Source organism: Pararge aegeria, chromosome 8 (assembly GCF_905163445.1).
Source record: "Pararge aegeria chromosome 8, ilParAegt1.1, whole genome shotgun sequence".
Classification (NCBI taxonomy): domain Eukaryota; kingdom Metazoa; phylum Arthropoda; class Insecta; order Lepidoptera; family Nymphalidae; genus Pararge; species Pararge aegeria.
In genome coordinates, this window is record NC_053187.1 from 603202 (window position 1) to 627082 (window position 23881).

At 34.8% G+C, this 23881-nt stretch overlaps 1 protein-coding gene across 1 annotated transcript in view; it reads right to left on the reverse strand.

Annotated features, from left to right (window-relative positions):
- The window catches only part of LOC120625801 (lachesin-like), a 115115-nt gene that overhangs the window by 71236 nt on the left and 19998 nt on the right, over window positions 1–23881 (reverse strand). The window contains exons 2-3 of the mRNA XM_039893014.1: window positions 10745–10887; window positions 7180–7286 (exon numbers count right to left, since the gene is read on the reverse strand). Coding sequence (XP_039748948.1) covers window positions 7180–7286; window positions 10745–10817 — 180 coding nt within the window. The 5' untranslated portion in view covers window positions 10818–10887. The remainder of the gene's footprint in view (window positions 1–7179; window positions 7287–10744; window positions 10888–23881) is intronic.

Below are 23881 nucleotides of genomic sequence, written 5' to 3' on the forward strand. Positions count from 1 at the left end.
GAGGAGTAGAAGGATGAAACAAAACACAGTACAGAATAGAAACAATGTGCAAATTCCGGCGAAGTCTGATAGGTAACCACTTGAGACGAGACCGAAATTGAGAAATATGATCATATTTGCGCAACCCAAATATGAAACGAATGCTAGAATTAGTTGTAGTATATTATTATTTTTTTATTTTAATACACACATCGCCATCTAACCAGTAGCGTGCACGAGGCTCTTGGCCAGGGTATTCATAAAGGAATATGGCATGAAATGGAAAAATCCGTCTCCTTTACGAGGCATACAAAACTTTCAAGGTAGGCAGTGCTTTGCGCATATATGAAGTGCACGCCACTGCATTAACCTGTGTTATGGGTACTTAGATGACTGCTGAATATTTTTATGATCAATTATAAATAATTTAAAAAAAAAACTAAATTAAGTGTCCACTGGGTATAAATAGGTGCATTTTAGATGCCATCAGAAAATCAAGGGAGATGGAGTATTCGTCCATCTAGGAGCCCTGCAGGGCTAGCACGGGCAGGAGATAAAAATCATATCCCCCGATTTAATCCTAACAAGGGATATAATTTTTTTTTTTTACGACAGTACACACATTGCCATCTAGCCCCAAAGTAAGCGTAGCTTGTGTTATGGGTACTGAGATAGCTGATGAATATTTTTTAATGAATATAATACACATAAATACTTATAATATACAGATAAACACCCAGACACTGAAAAAGATTCATGTTCATCACACAAACATTCTCCAGTTGTGGGAATCGAACCCACGGCCTTGGACTCAGAAAGCAAGGTCGCTGCCCACTGCGCCACTCGGTCGTCATAAAATCAATTAACGTGTCCACCTCCTAAAGCCCGGGAATGGAATAGCAGAAGTTTACCTCCGTTTATTATTACACATATATTATTTGGATATTATTTCGACTTGAGCGCCAGTGCTCTGCGATTTGATAAAGCTGTGGGAGAAGATACATTTGTATTCTTTCCCCGGGGATATAATTGTCTCCTGCCCATGCTAGCCGTGCTGTGGTGTGCCCAACAGTGGGCCAGTGGATTATAATGATGATGAATTTTGGAAGACAATTTGCCCTGGGTTGAGCTTAACAGGCGTTGCACCAGCGAGGTGTACGTATTAATGTTTTCTTGGAAGATCCCGGATTGTCCCAGTTAGATACTGCAAGAGGCCATAAACCGACTTTTAGTGCAGAGGAATCCTACGTATTCCGATATATGCCATAGGAACTAATTCATCTCATTGAAGACATTTAAAAAAAATAGGTAATCGAGTATGGCGTTTATACGTTAGAAGTAAAGTTATAACCACGTAGAGACGGTAGGTGTGTTAAGTTTCAAGTTAATACGTAACAGTAAAAGCACCAGATTCAAGCAAAAGTGTTTTACTAGAGTGAAAACCGCAGCCTAAACTGTGTTTTACATATAGATATATATTCTTTCTTTTAAAAAGGTAACTACTGGCTCGTACTCTCTGAACGGAAAGTCGAAACTAGTAAAATTTTAGAAGGTTATATAATTTTTCAGCCAATTTTCTCTATATATAGAGTACCTACCAATCCCTTTGGGAAATCTTCACGACTTGTTGCCTGCGCCGCTGAAATGTTCGCTGTATTTCGAAAAAGTGGACGGCATTTTATTTTTGATAATTTTCCGAAACGTGTTAAATGTACCTGGACTTTTCAACGTATTACTGGAAAATGTTTTTATTTTCTACATGCAGTTACGTTTCTATCCGACTGCAAAAGAAAGAAGGTTAATTTTTTTTCGATGTATGTATGTAACGTTAACACCCACTACAGGGCACGGGTCCCCTCAGATGTTTTCCTCCACCGTTAAAGCAAGTGATATTTAATTCTTAACACACACATAGCTTAGTATAATATTTGAAAGCTAAATTTAAAAAATAAATCTAGAAATAACAATCAGAACTGTTGATTGTACTAGTATGTTTTAATTACACAGAGAAGCGGTGAGGATTTTCAAGATAATGTAAGACTGCCGAGCATCAACAAAATAATGTTTTCGCAGAAAAGTAATTCATACTTAGCATAAGAAAAACAAGGATTCATTCAAACTCGTTCTTAACACTCCTGAGTAAATTTCATATTATCTTTGCCATGCTATATTTATCACGAAGTTAAAAAATGATGATAGACTAGCGCTTGGCAATATCAAAGTCGAAGTCAAAGTCAGATATTTCTTTATTCGAATAGTCACATAGATGGCACTTTAGATGCGTTCATTATATACAAAATGTGTACATAGCAGTGAGTAGTGATGGCGATAACTACAATCGTATACTTGAAACTAAAGCTACGAGGGTTTACGGGGTAAACGCGCCCTGGTCTAAGAAGGAGCCCACAACAAACTTAGCCGGGTGTTCTTTTTGTTATCACCATCTCACATTGTCATTAGAAAATCTTTAAGAAGTAACCAAGCATTTTTATTGTTTACGTAATCCTTTATACTATAATAGGACTTTTCTATAAGCTTTCGCTTGATACAAACTTTGAACTACTTTAGTGACATCCCCAAGATAACAACCGGTAATTTATTGTATTTATTGTAATTATATATATAAATATATATATATATATATATATATATATATATAATAATAATTGTCTTTATTGTGTCTCATTATTGAAATGTGTGTACATACATATACCGATAACATAGCATAATACTTTATCAGCTCTGTCACAAAAAGCTATCCTACTACTGCAAGGTGATATAACACTCGAATACATAATTAAATAAGGACCGGGCAAAATGGCGGCCGGGAATTTAACATAATCCTCGTATATAATACTAAATACTAGCTTAAAAAACTAGTTTTTGTTAAGCTCACTTTAGTTAGATTCTTAAATAAATTTCAAACCCGTATTTTGCCCTTTAGGGAAATAGTTCTAAATAAAATCCTTTCTTATCGAAAACCTCTGATGTCATAGCTATAGGTATGCAAACTTTCAGTTTAATCCATCCGGTGGTTTACAACCAGTCAGTTGCCTTTTCCTTTTATACTTTACAGAAGAAATTGTCACATCGTTTATTCAAGAACTGCCCCCGAATATGCACCGAAAACACGTTTCCGATATTCGGTGTCCGACTTCCAACATGAATTCTAAAGCTGCGAACAAAGTTAATCCCGTTTATTCAAACGAAAAACTGAGAAAAGCATACTATATCGGTTTTTCGAGCTGCGAAATATGCCGACAAAAAAGAATATATAGTGTAGTGTGTCTTTCTAATTTCGAGCGAATATTTAGATCTAAAGCTGGGTCCCCACTCCCTAACATGTTCGAAGAGCAAGCTTCATGAACAGCATGCGATTACCCATTGTATTTTGGCGGAATTAATTAAAAAAATACGAGCAGCTAGCCGAAGAGGGTTCAGTAGAAATTAAAATAAATTCTGTATTGCATACAATGATGTAGCTCAAATTATTTAATACTAATTATATTGAAAAGTTTGAGCTACATAGTCGAGTTGACCGCGGCAATAATAACCGTTTAAATACTTTACTAAAAAATATGTGCTGTGTGTTGAGCATTTGATTAAAGAAATATTTGACTATTTCATTTTGATTATTTTAACTCAAAGAATAAAATAAATAAAGAAATAAATATACTACGACAGAACACACATCGCCATCTAGCCCCAAAGTAAGCGTAGCTTGTGTTATGGGATCTAAGATGATTGATGAATATTTTTATGAATAATATACATAAATACTGAATAACACTGAATAACATTCAAGTTCGTCACACAAACATTTTCCAGTCGTGGGAACGGCCTTGGGCTCAATGCGCCAATCGGCCGTCTGATTGAAAAAAAGAATGATTAGAGATCGAGCGGTGCTATGCCTATATCTCTATTTGGATAAATAATTATTTAACTTGATTTTAATCTTGAGTTAGGTGCGTCCTCATTTTTACTAGTTTGTCCTTGAGAAGACGAGCCATAAAATCTCTCCACATTTACGCACGCTCGATGTTCAACATTTAAGGCTTATTGAACATAGCAATGGTGGAAACAGATCCACAGATTAAAAATAGTTTTAAAACTTCAAGCATTATTGCTCGATTGGGTCTCAACTAAAAGTTCGACGAGTTCGAGAGACGATGTTCAAAGAGCAAGCAACCTTTCATCGAGCATGTATGTGTGCCTGTGCACACCTAGCATATCTTTCTAATCTCGAGCGAATATTTCGGCCAAAGTTACGAGTGATCTCGAAATAGAGTGCCATTTTTGATAGTCAATTTATTGGGAGAGATGGGGGGAGATGCAAGATAGAAAGTAGTATTTATTGCTGTGAATAAAAAACGGATTTCGGCTCAAGTTAATATCAACGAAAAAAAGTGTTAGATTGGAATATATAGCTTGGGGTTGATATACGGTTATGTGAGAGAGTGCGAATGCTCATAGGGGCGTTTGATATAGCTGCGGGTATCGGCGCTTCTAATGCAGAATATGTGTAAAATATTGCGGCTTTTTTTACTTGGAATATATTATATGAATCAAAATGTAATACATGAGTTATGTGTCAAAAGTTAGTTAGTAAATAAGAACTTTATTAATATATATATATATACACCCTGACACAACACATTAATAACACAAACATTTTCCAGTTATTAAAATCGAACCCACGGCCTTGGACGCAGGACGCAGGGTCGCTGCACATTGTGACAATCTGCCGTCACTTAAAAAATATAAAATAAAAGATTTAATGAAGAAAAATTTGTATTTTTATATTTTCCTTTAAAACTACCTTATTTAACTTTTATTGATAGAGACTATAAAATTTGGCATGTACGTACATAGTTCGGAATTCCTTCGGGAATGGACTAAAAGCATTGCTTTAAGCATAGCGTTTCTATACACTTTCATCTTACTAAAAATTTAAAATTTCTAGGTGGATTTAGGACTTTCCTTTTAGCCCATTGTAGGTAGCATTTTTAAAATTGTAAAATACCTGTTTTTTTAATTTTGAACCAAAAGCCTAAATACCAAGTTTCATAGATATTAAAATAACAGCATACTTACTCAGAAAATACGGTTACATCCGAATATTCTAGTTAACCTCTGTAGAGGTAGAATTTTTAAATATCTTTAGTATGCACCTAAATATAGGGTGTTTAAAGAATATTTTCCAAAAGTTTACTTTAAAAAATTACTTTTCTTAGTTCCGACTGTTGGCTGTGGGTTGTGTGTCAGTCATTAAGGAAAAAGCCTTTTATGTGAAAACTCCTCAACCGCTTATTTTAATTATTACTGATAAAGCGTAAAAAAAATATACACGAAAAACCGACTTTGTTCAACAACAAAAAACATCAAAATCTTTTCTACAACATTTTTAAGTCTATGGCAAGTAAAATGTAGAAAATTAGGTAGGTCAGTACTTTCCTTGCTGCTATTTAAAAGGGAACGGTATACAAAGAATATACCTAGTAATTTTTACATTCGCTGGGCACCGATAAAAAAATAACTTAAGAATGTTTTTAGCTGTTTGACAAAGCCGGTTCGGTCTTTTTATCACAACAATACATCAGACTAATCTTGCTTATTACTGCATTATGCAAGGAATGATTCTAAGGTCAATTTTAAACCGACATTTTATTTAAACTTTGTTTGATATAATTTATAAAATACTAGCGTACCCAGCCCGCATCGCCGGGCTAGATTTAGCTTTATTTAAACAATTAACTTACATCTACAATTTTTTAATTTAATTCTCATAATATATTAAATCATTTATCTTCTATTCTCTTCTCGAGCGGGTGAAGATATCATCATAGTAAATAAAAGCTGTATTGGACCGTTCAAAAATAGGAGTGCTCCGATCGTCACCAAACTTTACAAGATTACTCGCTAGGTCAATCTGGAGATTCCCTGAAAGTTTCATTGAAATCGGTCCAGCCGTTTTGGAGCCTATACGGAACATACCCACACACTTTCTCTCTCGCGAGAATAAACAGAAATAATCATCATATTGATTTGCACCAACAACGGCTCCATTATCGAAATTACTCGCGAAGATTTTGGTCTGTTGATAAAGCTGTTATTGTAATACATGAGAATCAAAAGATCCCCTAGTAATTATATACTGCACACGATTGGCACAGTGGACGTATCCTGCTTTCTGGCATTCAAGGCTGTGGGTTCCCACAACTATAAAATGTTTGTGTGATGAACCTGAATGATCAAGACCTCTTTGTCTGTATATTGTACGTATTTATGTATATTATTCATTTATATTCATTCCATAACACAAGCTCCGCTTACTAAGGCTAGGTGGCGATTTTTGTATGGTCATATTATTAGATTTATTTATATAGGTTCAGTATTTGCATTCTCATTGGATTTTTGGCAATCGAACAATGGAATTCAATGCAATATCCAATCCATGTGCGGAAAAATGTCACAAGTTGTAAAAGAATGCAATCTAATTTGTCGTGCTCAAACAAATAGCCCCCATCTGCCAGTCAATCTGTCTTTTTATCTATTCGATTAACTATATATTCGTCTGTCAGTTTCAATAAATACAAAAAAGAACTATTTAACCACCGACGCAAAAACTTAGTGGTTTTATAAGTTTTACGTTGTTGTGTATGTGTAAATATTGTGTGTCTGTCTGTGGCATCGTATTTCCTGAACAGATGAACCGATTTTGATTTTGTTTTTTTGTTTGGGAGGTTTAGTCGGGAGTGTTCAATATAAATCAGTTCAAGATAGTGGCTACCATAAAATTGTGAACTACATACCCCTAAACAGTTTGTACGCGACATCGTACCGGAACGGTAAATCGTTTAGCGGCACGTCTTTGTCGGTAGAATAAATAGCCACGACCGACGCCATGGTAATTAGTTGTGTACCATGTCATCATTATTATTTTATATTATCATTATCTTTTCAGTGCGCTATATGTGATTCCTGTCATAATCTGTTATTTTATGCTACTTGTATGAAAAACTTTTAACGTTTCACACACGCCAGGCGTCCCGTGACGGCTCACACATTCTTTTAAGATTCTTTTGCACATTATTATTATTATTTTTATTACTGCCTGGTTAATTTTAGAGAAGTTGGTATGGATAATTATAGCCTTGAGTCACGGGGTCAAGACGAAGAAGATTAGCATGATGAGTTTACCTTGTAGGTGCCAAGGTGTTCTACGACGCATGGCAGGCTGGCGTCGCGGCCCAATGCCACCGTCACGTTTGGAATCGGCTCCGAGAATCGCGGCTCTTCTGTTAGCACTGTGGAGGAAAAATTCATTAATTATAAAGCACACATTATTTCAATCCAAGATCAAATTTTGACCGCACTTTTAGTTATACTAAGAAACGAATCACATATTTATTTACCCATCTATTACAGTCACTTTTATAATAATAATAATAACATAGTATATAAACTGGGAAAAAAAAAGTATCAAAAAATGTACACCATCCTAATGGTATTCTGGTCTTTTGTGCCAAATATTAAAAAAAAATACCATTAAAAAATACAATTATATTAATATCTCCAATTAGGCGAGGCTATCAGGCGAGTCGCTGGGAGCCGCTGGATTAAAGTGGCCCAGGACCGTGGATAGTGGGACTTCCCACAAAAGACATGTCCAGCAGTGGACGCCCATTGGTTGAAGATGATGATGTGTTAGCTACACGCATTTTGTACGTGCCACAGTAACTATTGAAGTTAATTGGGAAGCCGGAGAGGCTTTTGAAGCATTTTAACGGAATTTGTTAAAATTTCGGACAATAGAAGTTCTAATTAACGTTACATGACAAAGCATCCCCTTTGTGTACCGCATCGGCATACGCTGATGGAAATACTTTTGCACGGTGTTCATATTCAATGCCGTATTGTTGTTTTTTTAATTAAACAAGCAAAATATTTTTTGTTAAGCTTGGTTAATTTTTTTTTTAACAATAGTATTCCCATCGATATAATTTTATCTTAAATGTTTTCAGAGATGTCAGATAAATCTAAGATCAGAGATGTCTAAATAATAAAATTATGTTCAAAAAGGGTTACTACTCAGTTTGAAGTTTACTACTTGAAGGCTTCTCAGTAGAACCGCTGGTTCGCAATAGGTTCTGCCTATGGACTCTTGATTTGAAAGTACTCATATGATAGGAGAGTAAATGAAAGCTTGAAGCGCATTCCATATTTTTGCCGTGGAAATAAAGCACATCGTACGTGCCATGAGATATCAACGACGTAAGACATAAGGTCGCAGATCTTTACAATCTTTACGATGGTAAATGAATTTAAATACTTAGTTCAAAAAACCTAAGAAACACGCCTCAAAAACCAAACTGATTTTTGAACCTTGAACCTTTAGTTTTAATCTTAAGTTCAATTATAAAATTGCGATTTTTAGTTTATCTTAAACTATTACTTTTATTAGAGAAAAAATAATCTGTTATCCATTTACCATCAAATTTGTTAATATTAGAGAAATCGGCTAAAATAATGGTTGTAAATTGAAATTGTCATCAATCCTGCCTTATCTACTAATGATGAAAATTATATAAAATTACAAAAATCTTATTTTGCTAATTGAGAAATGGAATAACCTCATCAAATTAGTACTTTATGATCGGTCCTCGATTGATCTACAAAGTTTTAACGAAATCAGACCGTTTGAGGGGGGTTAAAATCAAGACAAAATAAGTCGGTTATAAACATACAAACAAATATACCGGTGAGGCTGATAAAGAGTGTGTAAAAAGTGAGGGACGGATTAAATCAAAAAGTTCTCTCCATGTAATATATATTTAAAAATACAGGCCACCTTTAAAAGATGCTGTTTGCTTTATGTGATCTGCAACAGAAATGTATTCATTCATTCATTCATTGATATTGCTCTTTAATAATATTGGATGGACTGACACAGGGTTGTACTTATAACGATAACGATATTATTCAAAAAAATATTTATCAGTTATCTTAGTACCCATAACATTGGGGCCAGGTGGCTAAGTGTGTATTATAGTGGTATATTTATTTATTTAAATTTATTCATGGAAATTACTGAAGAGCGTTTTGTTGATGAATGACAAAATGTAATTCTTTTCATTCGATTATGTCTTTTTATGTAATTACATTAAACAAAGAGAAAAATTGGAAACAATTTGCTCTAGTGACTTCCTTGAAAGATAGCTTGTAGAACGCTTGTAATATATTACAATGTTATTCATTATAATTATATTCCGACTAATTTTATCCTTATATGGGAGAGAGAATTTATAAAAAAAGATAATGTGATTTTTAATTCCACTGCAATCAGTGGTAAGTGGTAATCATGGTGAGTGATGATGCAGTCTAACCGTCTGTCTGGTTAGCGTGCTAACCTGTTCGGGAGTATGGAAGTTATATTCAACTCATACCCTTTATCGGTTTCTACGCGACATCGTACCGGAGCTCTAAAACGCTTAGCGGCACCTCTTTCCTCGGTAGGGTAGTAACTAGCCGCGGCCGAAGCTTACTAAATTCCCAAATTGTCCCTGCCGGGAATCGAACATGGAACTTCTAGTTTAAAAGTACAGAGCTCACCGCTGCGCCAGGAAGGCCGTCAAAGGTATTAGCAGAATAATGTCCAAGTAGTTTTATTCATGAAGGTAAGAAGGTAAAATATAGCTACAATTTGGAAAAGCACACGGCGGCACAAAGTTGGAAAGAGAATTAGTTAACTGAGTTGCAAAGTTAGCAGATAGCTGGTATTAGTTGAATCAACTCACACGAGTTGAAGTTACCAAGAACTGAAGTCGCACTTAAATTGATTGACACCACATCCAACACAGACGCCGATTCTCAAAGACACGCGCCCCCAAGATATGAGGACCAAGATTTAATTACCGAAGTTGAGAACCCTTCAAAATATTGTCTTCATTAAGACTCAGCGCCCTTTGAGCCCGTTTTATTTGAAAAGTTCTCGTGTAATTTGGAAAAGTTAGTTAGCCTATTAACAGTTTCATTTATGATCGTCGCCTCACGACGGTTAGATGTTTGTGTTGAAATGTTTCGCAAATATTTTGTGTTAGTGAAAATTACAGCACTGATGATTTCCGAGGGTATTATGACAGTAAAATTAAGCTTTGTCTGAAATATTACTTATTTGAATTAGAAAAGTGTTTAGCTCCGGGAAGTGATATAAGCCATTTTATGTTGAAATAGAACTGTAAGGCATCGTAAGGATCTGCGCCGTTACGTTGTTGATATCTCTTGGACTCGTTTTGCTTTCTCGTTCTTAATTCGCACCGCAAAGATCTGGAACGCCCTTCTGGCTTTAGTATTCCCTGATACCCATAATTCAGGTTCTTTCAAATAGGTATCTCCTAGACTAGCGCGCTCTATCTTAGGCCGCTTCATCGCATATTTTCGGGTGTGATTGCGGCCAAGCCCTAGTCTATAGATTAAAAAAAAAGTTGTTGTGAAGAAAAATAAAACAGCCTAGCACAGTGGTGAGCGCTTTAGGGACTTAAAAGTTAAAACTTTTAATAATTCAGTAGTTATTTAAACTGTGCTTTAAATTCTTAGTCTAAACTAAATATAAATAATTATAAATCTCTTAACTTTGATCTTGTAGATATACAATAAACATAGCTCTATTCATCGTCTGCTAGGTGACCTTGAGCTTCATAATGAGGGTATAGGGATAGTATTAAACCAACCCAGAGAAGTCACCAGTACAATTGACTTAACTCACCTTGACATATAATAGTGATGATCTGTATGAGACTGATGGCGAAACTCCGGAAGGGTCCGCGTCTCCCAGTCATGGTGGCATCAGGACAGTCAGCAGTTACTCAGCGCTCGTCGCATCATCACTCCCTGGACTGCCTTTACCATCTATAACAAAGAAAATTCTCGTGTTAAAATGATTTCTTAGAAGCTGAATCTCGTTGCATATTTATGTAGCTTGATCTTAGACATTACACTGTCATAGGTTAGATCAGACTATCCCGGAATTGGTTTAAACGACCAATATCAGACTATCCCAGAATTGGTTAAAACGAATTTAATATTTTGCTTGTTCTTCTTCTTTGTCGTAACTTTTATGCCAGAGTGGTCGTGGTCATCACGGTGGGACGTTGCTTGTGGCAGTTGTTACTCGCCTCACTATCATTCGCCACTTCTCCCTATTAAATAGTCAGATAGTCTGGTAAGATCAGGCAAAGGACCACAGAAGATTCGATCAGATGTGTCCATCGCATGAGTGACCTACCGCACGCTCTAATGCCGTCTATCTTGCCCTCTCTTGCTTGTTAGTTGTAAATAAATATTTACAACATTTTTAAGCCAGTGCTAAGTTAAATGTAGAAAATTGATAGGTATAAATCATATATTTCGTATTCCCTTTTATATAAGTACCAGAAATTTTCATAATAAACTTTAACTGACAAAAATTTGGAACAGTTTGTATGCAATATAAAGTAAAGGCCAAACCGTAACGACTTGCGTTTTTAACGGTGTTTCCGCTTAAATCCAGCGTGCTACCAATCACAAGCTGGCTTTCAACCAGGAGCCTTGTAATTGGTCGCAAGACTCAAACATGAACATCGCTAAGGACGCAAATTGAAAACGGTGGTGTGGCCCTCGCTTTAAAAGAGCGTATGAAAATTTTAATCTCTAAAATTAGTTGACCTTCTAAAAATCAAACGTACAACTCGACGGAGCATAAATTGCTAAATTGAAAATAACTGCAAACTCAAAATTCATTTATTACAAAATTTATAGCTTTTAGTGACTCTACCTCCGGTTCGAAAGGCAATTTCTATCGAGAAGAAACTCAGCAGTTGATTTAACAATCATTATTCCACCTTCATATCTCTTCAATCTTCAATAGCCTTCTAATAGTCTAGTGCTAGACTAAACCCCCCCCCCCTCTCTCAGCGCGAGGGTTCGCTGTTAAAATGACCACGCTGGGCAGACGAGTTAGTGATCACAGAAGATAGTAGTAGTGGCACGGAGAAAGCTTCTGCCCGTTTTCTCAGTCAACCCGCGGTAAGAAGAGAGGTAACAACTGTATTATGATCCGCCATCACCACACGTACATTAAATACCTCAATACTGGCAAAAGAAGTAACATTCCAATTTCCTTAAGTCAGTCAAAAATAAATACAAAGCAATCTTGAGGTATATACGGGATTGATTCCGCGTTAGACCGCTCACCTAGAGTCTCATATAAAAATACGCATTTCTGATGTTTGTATCGAAAACTTTTTTGATGCAGGTCGGACGTGTGTTGTAGAACATTTTTCAAATATAAAGCAAAAACAAAAAAAAAGTACAAATAAAAACATTGCCTATTCAGAGATATTTGTAACGCTATGATTGGTCGCCTCGTTGGTGGTTCGGAAATAGTGGAAATGTTTGAGTTTTATTTCAGGTACAATTGCAATCACTACTATCAATGGGCGATTTATATTTTTTTCTATATCCGGTTAGTTCTTTGCAGCAGTTCTACGGAGTTAGTGTCACCGAACATCATACATCGCCGTTAGCGATTATCTTTTCTATAAATTTTGGCGCAATCAAATCAAAGGCTGTTATTTTCCCATTGCTTACCACCTTAGCCAACGAACGAACTTCGTTTGAATGAACGACCTGAAATGAGTTTTCTGTATATTATTCTCGAGATTACTCCGCCAATTATATACCGATTCTAATGATTCTTATCTTTTGCTCCATTTCATTCTAGTGAAGATCAATTGTAGGGATCCTCGAAAAATCGGGGGATCTCCTCAAATATTATATGCATAGCAATTTTAGTATTTTTAAAATAAAAAATAATTCAATACTAATTCATAAAATTCTATATGTTTAATGACTTTTGAAGATAAAAGTCCGACACTTGCATAGTACCTACACTACGAGACGCGTACCTAATAAAGTAACGGTAGTCACTTGGCTTTATCTGAATTCTTTTAATAAAAACTATTGCAATGGTTTACTCAAAAGCTCAATTAGCCTTTCGGTTTACCTCTAAAGCCTCTGAAGTATTATTTCGGTTTTCATTTACACGTTGTATAATCCTGGTATAGTAGAGAAAGTACTATGGATGCACAGTGGATTTACAAAAAGTTGGTCAAAACTCTGTATATAATACATAAATTAAAAAATTTAATAACCCCGACTTTCAATACTTTCTACAATATAATAGAAATAGCCAAGTCAAGCCCTTTTATTTATTACCAATATTGAAAGAGCTTTGGCAAAAAACGTTATCCGCCATTTTGTGACAGCGGCCATGTTACATCGATTTTAAACAAATATAGTTAAGAATACTTCTGTCTAATTCACCTTTCAGACAAAAAAATCTGAATCACAATCGTTACGATCGTTTCAAGAGTTACGATGCCTCAGGCAGACACACATACACACATCTATACGTCAAACTTAAAACACCCTGTCATTTTTTGCGTCGGGGTTTGCAAATGTCCTAGTAGAAATACAGCGTGACAAGATATTCTGTATAGTATTTTTCTTATAAAATAACGAGCGCAAATTAAATTTCATTGAAACGTGTGCTGTGAATTAATAATGTATGTATATGAATATTAAGCACTTAATATGAATTATGCATTATTTATTCTTGTTTAACAAGCCTTTACAAATTTACATAAATCAATAGCCTATAGCAGTCCACTGCTGGACTAAAGGCCTCTCCCAACGAGGGTATGCATTAATCTTTATATAAAACGAAAGCATCTAGAAAAATCCTATTATTATATTAAGGATTACATAAATAATAAAAAGCTTGGTATGAGTTGCTCCACATTATAGCTGATTATTAACTGCCTGTAAGATTGTGATAACAAAAAACCAGCTAAGTTTGTTATGGGCTCCTCTTAGACCAGGGTATGACAAGTTAACATATGTTGTTATCACTGTCACCTAAGAATAATATAAACTTATATGTATGAACGCTTCATAAGTTGATTCGTTTCTTGGTTTGGGCGTGACGAAAGGACAAACAAACAAATAAGCTTTCGCAATTTTAATATTAAAATAAGGATTGTCGAAGTGTATAAATAAAAATACTACGACAATACACACATCAACACCTAGCCCCAAAATAAGTGTAGCTCGTGTTATGGGTACTAAGATGACTGCTGAATATTTTTATGAATAATATAGATAAATAGAAATACTTATAATATCGTACTAATATAATGTGTGTGTAAAAGTGGAATAATTTATTTATTTACTTGAACGCGATGATCTCAGGAACTACGAGTCCGATTTGATTTTCAGTGTTGGATAGCCTATTTATCGAGAATAAAATAGGTATTAAGATGGCTGCTGAATATTTTTATTAATAATATACATAAATACTTATAAAATACAGATAAACACCCAGACACAGAAAAACATCAATGTTCATCGCACAAACATTTTCCAGTTGTCAAACCTACGGCCTCGGACTCAGAAAGCAGGGTCGCTACCTTCTGCGCCAATCGGTCGTCAAGTAGTGTATACAGTACAAACGTGTGTAGAACTTCTCACCGAAGTGCCAAAGCGGGTTCCCTAAGTGGCAAACACTAAGGCAGTAGTCAATTTGCGGTAACGATTGGCCCCGACCGCTGGCGCGCGGTACAAAGACTCGTTAAGTAGCTTCAAACGATTGATCTTTGCCGCGACGGACTTCGGGACAAAGGCGGAAGGCTTTGGTACAAGCTACAAAAGGCTAGCACTTCCTGTATTGGAATAGAAGCGATAACTGAGAGTAAGTGTCTAGTTGATTCGGGTCTTTAAATTCGAGCCTCAAGCGGTTAATTAAAATTAAAAGTTATTTTTTATTAGTTTGCCTCGATCTGAAAAAAAAAAGCTAGTTTAGAGAGAGCAGGTCCCTAAAAATTAATTAAAGAACTTTTTGTTATAATTTAAATAAAAATCAAAAAAAATAAAGTGTATCACATTGAAGTTGACTAACAGGTATAACTAAGTAAAGATATACTTTGTTTTCAGTTCCCTTATTATATATCGCTAACAAGAAAAGTATCTAGAATATATTTTACTAAAATAAATTGGTCCACTCTTTTAAGTGAGTTGGTTTAATTTAAGTCTTAGTATTATAGTATATTATAATAGCCAACTTTTATGCGATACATTATTTACTCTATTCGGAGCACTCTCTGTTTCAAAGAAAATAGAGCATAAGATGAGCCAAATTAAGAAATGCAAGTTAACACTAATTTTTTTATTTATTTTTTGTATTCCACTTAGCCCTTGACTGCAATCATACCTGGTGGCAAGCCATGATGCAGTCTAAAATGGTAGCAGGCTAACCTGTTTGGGAGTATAGTAGTCGTACCCCTAATTGGTTTCTACGCGACATCTCACCGGAACAGTAAATCACTTAGCGGCAGGCCTTTGTTGGGTAGTAAAGTCACGGTCAAAGCCGCCCCACTAGACTAGACTAAAGAAAATTCTGAAATTATAAATCCCAAATTGCCTTAATCTGGTCACACAGTCAGTTCAATATTATTTCTACAAAGGGTCTATTTTCTCTGCATTTCGAGGTCTTTTTTCTACAACATATAATAATGATTATAGCTATTTATCTACATGGTAATATATCTTACTAGCTGTTGCCCGCGACTTCGTCTACGTTTGATTTTGTTTTTTGATGTGGCATTCAATATAGTTGTAGTTCTAAAAAAAATTAAAGTATATAGTATCGCTAAGCCTTAAATGAGGGGTTTGCTGCTGTCCGCTGAGGAGTTCTGTCCTCTATCTCCAACCATGTTCATCAGATCTACACAAAGTTTGGGCAAATTTAAACACATATTATAACCTCTATAGTACGAAAATAATTATTTAAATCGGTTATAATTTGCCGGAGTTATAGTGTTAAATCGTCAAACACTTTCATCCCAAAGGAACCGAGCTTAATGTCAGGATAAAAAGTATCTTTTATTACTTCTAACACTTCCAAAAATATCTGTACAAAGTTTCATGAGGATCGGTTAAGTAGTTTTTGCGTGAAGGCGAAACAAACAAACTTACATTGACATTTATAATATTAGTAGGTATAGGGATAGGGATAGGTATAGGGATTATCGCATATTGCGATGTGGATGCTTCAAATGAGATAAAAAATAGATGTAATAATTAAAGTTTAACTCATGGTTATCATAGTAATATAACTTAATTACGATTGAATCAAAAGCTCAGCATAACTTACAATGAGTATTTTGAAATATCTATTAAATTAACGCCCCAGGTTACCAAATATTTTATCAAAATTTTCATAATTAAATAACCGCTCGCTTCCATGCCTTGGAGACGAACGCCGTCTAAAGACAACCCCTCTCCGTGCCCTGAAACCTGATTTACCCGAAGATCAAATTCAATTGTGTCAAACGAGAAACTGACTAAAAATTCTACTGTCGCCACTGCCAATATTACGTTTTTGTCGATTCGAATCTACGACTTCTGCTGCAGATGTAATGTCGTTCTGGATTATTTGAATTGTATTTCTCAGTGTCATAGTACCTTTAAGTAAAAATTAGCTTTTAGTGAATCTTTCTCTTTTAATAATTTTGCATACCATATGTACATAAGTTATAAAATTTAACTAGTTCTTTATCACTAATTCCAGTAACATTAATGGATGAGGATATTTAATTATGCACTAAGTTTGAACATAAAAACCGCGAAACGTGCAAATGTTTATGATACATTTTTTATATTTCTGCTACGTCACGCTGATCTTTTACATGAAGCAAATAAAATTTTATACTTAAACTTTTTTTTTTAATTTTAATTTTATACCAGTTTTAAAATTGTCGTTTTTTTTTGTGAAATGATATTGTCATTTTAATGAGATACAATAACGTTATATTAAGATAATCTCTCTAATACAACTCTATCTTATTTAACCTTATAGTTTCCATGTATATTTTATCTTAATTCTCTATTTAAGTATTGTTACAACCATTTTAATCAACACCTTGAAATAATACCAGATTACCCAACTTGTAACAATATACATGACATTTTCCTATCTAATATCGTCTTGATATTTCCGTCCTCGCAAATTTTAATTTAATGGCTAAAGTATGTAGAAATAGTTGTTTGGTGGCCCAGTATCCAGCATCAAGTATCTTAGGACCCTACTTTCGATCTGACATTTAAGCTGTGTGCCCCGCACCCGTACTCTTCAGTAGGTCACTGAGCTGTGTCATAAGTCCTGGTTCCTACGGACCTGATACTGACATGATCACATCAATACACTGCATAGTTCTTTCTAGGTTCCTTGAATAAATAATAGCTATACATTTACTGTTAAGGTAAGGAATCCTCATAGGGCGAGTCTTTATCGTATTTGGTGGCGTTTTTTTTTATCCTGCGGGATTTATTGGTTTGGGAGAGTTTCCAAGGACAACGGACACTTTTTAGTGCCTGTTGTTCTCTTCTTGAATGTATCAAAGTTTATTAAAATCTGTAAAGTTGCTAGTTTAACAACCGACATACCTTTAAACGAATTGAAAACCGGTCATTTGCTAAAGTTGGTTAAGAATAACAAGAGCCTTCAACATTTAAGCATTCTATACAGTACTGTCTTTACTGTACAGTAGCCATTCGGTCTTATATCAAACTAATAAAGAGCAATATTACCCAACAATATGCCCAAGAACAGGTTCTTAACGTTGATTTTTAACAAAACGAGCCCGTTTGAAGCTACTTAAGCTCACAAAGTCCTGAAAAGGCCTCCGGTAAAACGGTATAAAGATGAATTACAGCCGGCCAGCGGCCGCCTGTAGCCATTTCGCTTGGTCGAGGCGAAATAGCTTACCCATTTGTTATTCTATTATCATGGTAGTAGAATCCATTTTAAATTTGGATATTCGCGTTTGAAAATTTGACAAAATATTTGCGAAAAGCATTTTTATCGTCGACGATATCACTGTTTGCTCAATGCTCGGAATTATATTAGATTTGATGTTCAACAGTCGTTTGACCGCCGGCGGAATTGACAATGTTTGTAGATAATTCCACCTTTGTGTTGGCCAAAAGTGTTTATTTGAGTCTATGGATTAATAAATCACCCCTTTTTTGTACGTGGGCGATCCCTATAACTCTTATTAACCTAGGGGTTGGTTTGTTTATGCGTATTTTGAGATCCCTACGTCAAATACTTTTGATTTATTGTAGTACTTGTTATTTTCCATCTATCTATTTATACCTATGAGAAATCCGAATCTATAATTGATGTTATTATTAATACGTTCTATTACAATTTGGAGTTTAATATTTTTTAATATCAACGTATGCTTTTACGATTCATAAAATTGTTATTTTAAAATATATTTATTATTGTAGCTTAAAGGTTTAAATGCAAGGCTTCACCTACATTATCATTCTTCTCACCGCAAGCGAACGCTTCGCATTCAACTTTGAGCACTCTCATCTTATCTCGTAGATACTTATGAGTGAGTGAAGTTCGTATTCCTTGCATGCTTTTTTAAAGGATTTTCTGTTTTGGTTTATCTGGTTCATAATATATTAATATACGCTAGACCTACGCCTCTGGTTAGTGGATGCAGGTGGCATTTTGTTGGACGTTGCCAAGTTATGCATTTTTTAAGTTATGTTATGCCAAGTGTTCCTCTATTTATAGAATATTGTTCCAGTTACCATCAGGGGCCTGGTCCGACAATGATTATTTAAAAAAAAAGTGTGTGCGTGTAACCTTTACGCGCGATTAAAGTAAAACTTTAATTATTTTTTATTGATGAAACAGTAAAATGTTCCTGGGACTCCGCCATTTCATTTAATATTCACTATAACATTTTATATTTTATTTAAAATTCATTAATATCATTTTCATAATTGTAAATATATTGTAATTCATAATTTAGAGATTTTCAAAATATTTTATTAAAACTGTTGTTTATTCACTTCGCTATTCCGTTTGTTGCTTCAATTGTTCCGTTTGAAAATATTTGAAACAAATAATCCTTATTGATTATGATATTTGCCACTAGCTGGCGTATAATTCAAGAAGCGCGGAGTATATGACATAACGGCGAATTTAAATTATTATTTTTATTATTTTTTAGGCGTTACTTCCGTCAGAAAAAAATCTGAGTTACTCCCTATGCGTCTAAAGAAGTTTTACTTCAAAAACTCTTATTTATGAAATCATTACCAAAGGCAACATTATATTATCATAATGTAGGCAATGAGGACCCATAAGAAGTTCAACGAGCAAGAAGAAATAGGTAGCAAGTAGCTCTAAGAAATATTTGAATTTACTGATAACAGGAGTTGCTAGTGTATTGTGAATGGTGCAAGCTTAATGAGATGCATTTTATTTTATTTTAAGATGTTTTGAACATACTCGTAGAACCCCAATACTGATGAACTGATGGGTTTGGAGATTCAAAGCATAGTGACCTTGCACTCCTATTTAAAGTGTTAGGAGTTAAACAAGTGTCATGAAACGTGACGCAAAGATCAGCTAAACATAAGCATAATGACTGACAAGGGCTAATTTTAGTATCCCGTTTTCCCTGATTTAATTCCTTTATCAAAACCGAGATCACTTAAAGCGATATGACCGCCTCTGCGCATTTATTTATTTTTGTTCTATCTTGTTATTTCATCTTTTTTTCTCTGTAATTCGTGCAATAATGACTTCATCTATTTATGTAATGACTGAGAAAGTTCTGTACCAGAGTCTTGTAGTACTTCTTCAGTAGTGGAAGTCTAATAAGTCATGGAATCTTAACATTATATTCCGTCGCTTATTATAAGTTTAAGAACCCAGACATTTGTTTCTATTTTAACGAGTATCTTAGGTGTAATTTCATCTTTTTAACTTAAATACAGATGAGCTTTTATATTATATTTTCTGTTTGGAAATCTTCCTTGTTTGTAAAATAATTTCCGAGCGTTACCAACATAATTCATTTTCTTATATTTGGAATTCTCGTCGCGCATCGTCGCCCGAGGATATGAATGCCGGTTTGTGTTAAAATGTTAAGAGAAGCGACCGGTATTTTGCGGAAATCCCATGTCAAGCAAGGAATAAAATTATCTACTTTGCATCTACACTTGATTTATATTGTGAATAGATTTTCTTTTGCAATTCAGGTCGAATGAAGACGCGGGAGTGAGTGCATAAATGCAGTATGCCTTTTTTATGGGAGAACAGGTCACCATCGTTACTTGTTTTCGTAGTTAAAGCTAGAAAAAGATAATTTCAATTCGACATCGAGGAACACCTTAGGAACTGTGCCTCGCTGCGGTGGTTTCGAAGACGTTTTAGATTTTATTTAGGTTTACAAAGTTTATTTTAGGTTATATTTATAAATCAAATGTGAAAGAAATAAATTAATTCGACATTATATTTAAATAAATTTTAAAAGTTAAAAAATAAAAGAAATGAAATAACAAGAAAGAACAAAAATAAATATATGCGCAAAGGCATTCTTATCGCTTCAAGTGATCTCGGTTTTGATAAAGGAATTAAATGAGGGAAAACGGGACTCTTAAATTAACGCTTGCCAGTCATTGTGCTTATGTTTAGCAGATCTTTGCGTAACGTGTCATGACACTTGTTTAACCTCTAACGCATTAACTAGGTGTGCAAGGTGAATATGCCCCACTTTCGATCTCTAAACCTATCAGTTTCTGGGCTCAAATAAACAATAAAATAAAATGCATCTTATGCATCTAGCTAGCCATTCATAACCATTCACTAACTTCTTTTATCAGTGAATTCAAATATTCCTTAGCGCTACTTGCTTACTACTTCTTCTTGCTCGTTGAACTTCTTATTGGCCCTCATTTCCAATTGTTTATTTAAGTATATAGTATTATACACGACGACTTTATGTGATAAAGAAAAACAGAACGTTCTAACGGAGAATTTAAAACATCGATTTAACTTACAAAGTGGTTTTTAAATTCAAATTTTCCAACAAACGCTCGAAAGAACCTCCAAAGACTTCTGAATCGGCGAGCGGAACATCGCCTCTATCGTAGAAGCCTTTTCAATTTTTTTGTGCGAAGATATGAATATTTCCAAGGGTTATAATGCTATTAGAGTGCAAAATCTCAAACGTTGGGTGGGTAATAAGAAGCGTGACTGCGAACAATTTGGCCTCATCTTGTTATATTGAACGCTTAAGGAAACCCGCAAATGAGTCTTGAGGATATTATAATATTGGCGAAGATTGGGAACAAATTGAATAGGTTTTTAAAAATTTTGGGGGTTGGTTCCTAATTTAGCATTTATTTCATTTTTTCGCTTTTAGTAGATACGTTTTTATAGTTAGTAGTTTTTAAATTGCAATAGTTTATTACGATGGCATCAACAACATAACTAGTAGTCTAACTCAAGTCAAGTTTCGTATTGCGAATCCTTACTCATATTATAAATGCGAAAGTGTGTGTTTGTATGTTTGTCCTTCACATCCTAACAAAGTATAAGATTAGTAAGAATGTGCAAACGAAACAAGAATGTATTAACAGAAACAGATTCTATGCTCTCTTTACTCAATTTATTGAGCTACACATTGGCCTCTTATATATCCATTCTTGATACCACAATAATTTTGGATAGAAGCAGGCGTTACTTTGCAGAAGTCCATGAATTTTCATAGTATACCACAATAATGTCCAGCATTTCCTCCAACTTGTGTAACGTAAGCTAAGAAAGCTTAGAACCACACATTTGGCACAGGAAAAAGCTATGCTTGGAGTATATGTACGTGATTAAATCAGAAATGATCAGATCCGTAAGAAAACCAAAGTTAACGAAGCCTCGTGACTACGACGTCTGACTCGTTGAGGATATACTTCATCATTAGTTGGTGTCCCAAGGTTCTAGAGTGGCAACCATGTAATAGAATGCGTTTGTAGACCCCTCCAGCCCCCCACAAGGTTTAGAGATGATATAAAACGAGTCACAGGCAATTGCTTGAACAAGCGGCCCCAAACTGTAGCGTGTGATAATCCCTACAAAAAACTATGTCCAGCAGTGGACGTCGGTGGCCGATAATGATGTACCCGTGCATTTTAGGTGACTCATAACAGCATATTGGAACCATCAAATTCATCGATCTTTCAAGCTATGCGCCGCCAGTTTCCAATTGAGAATCGAAACTCGGTCAGTTACTCTAATTCTTATACGATTCTCTTCATTTCATTTGATCACAAAGACCACTATAGCTGTGTCCATCGCCTCTTACGCCACTCTGCGATGAAATGTGGTGGTAAAATTCAAAATTACCTACTATCATGTCGCTGGCAGCAAGCTATATGAAAACACCTTGATTTTCAGGTTCAGGGTTTCAACAAAGAATTTTAGACGAACAGATGTTTTGAAGTAATTATTTTACTATTACTTTATAGGAACTGCAAAATAAAAAAAAATTTAGTAAATTATTCATATGAAACTTAGCATGATTTGAGCTGATTTATTGCGGAAGATTGTAGAGTTTGTAGAAATACGTTGCGTGTCTTAGTTAACACATATCTCTGACTTTTAACGTTTTAACAATGCGTAGTCTTTATTTCTTATGAGAGAAAGAAAATGTATTTAAATTATTTTTTGTTTTTTTTTTAATATATTGGATTAATATACTATGAACATTACTGAACCATATTCGGAATACGCGGTGATAGGTTGGACTGCAGGTATGTGAGTCACTGCTGTGATATTTCAAATGGTTTGGAGTGATTCGCATATTTAATTACTATGTATATGTTTTATTTACTCTTTTTTAATAAATTTTTTAGTTATATACAAATAATGTATTTTTAATAACAAAATAATATTTTTTATTTCGCCTTTGATGCCCGAAATAAAAAATATTATTATTTTTATAGTAGTAGGATATTATTATTATAGCATACTTCACTTTCGAAGAGTCAAGTTCGAATCCCAGCACGCATCTCTAACTTTTCTAAGTTATGTGCGTTTTAAGTAAATAAAAAATCACGTTCTTCAACTATGAAGGCAAACATCGTGAAAACTGCATGCCTGAGAGTTCTCCTTAATGTTCTCAGTGCGTGTGGAGTCTACCAATCCACACTAGGACATAGTGCTGAATTACAGCATACCGCGATATATAACTCTGCCCACATAATACTTCGATCTCAAGATCCTACTACTCTTTCACTGTACAATGCTTTTTAGTGTACACACGTCACGTCCATGTAGGCGGAAATCAGTCATTATACACGTCTTTTTTTTTGTTACAACGGCAGCCAATGGTGTACACTTCATACACGCACGAAAATAAAGGATGTATATTTCAATTAAAATTAATTCTTGTTACTGTTCTGAAATAACGTTAAATAATGTAATATATGCAACATAGAAAAGCCAAAATAAATAAAAGGCAAAAACCGACAGCGTGGTGAACAACTTTTCATTCTTAGTCATGGGTTGATAATAATCAAAAAAACATTGCTTGATGTAGTTTTCGAGTCTCTGAAATTAATGTTTTTTTTCCAAGACATCAATGTCGACAATACTGAAAAATATCCATCAGATTTAAAATTCCACGTTTTAATACCACTGTTATATTGTCAATTTTGCTTAGTATTTTCTTCATTTTCTTTATTATTCTCAGGCCTACGTTTTGCAAGGATGCCGTTAGTGGTATACCCTTGTGCAGTGTTAAGCATTGTGGGAGGAGACCCGTGCTCTGTAGCGGGCTGGTAATAGGTTTATATCCTTTGGAATACGTTACCCTACGGTTACCTAAAGAATTAGTAAGTGCCGAACGCTCCAGGGGTATTGGCGTGATCACAATTAATACAGTGGTCGCTAAATATGAACCATACAATGCTCACTCGACGGTAATGGCTATGCTAT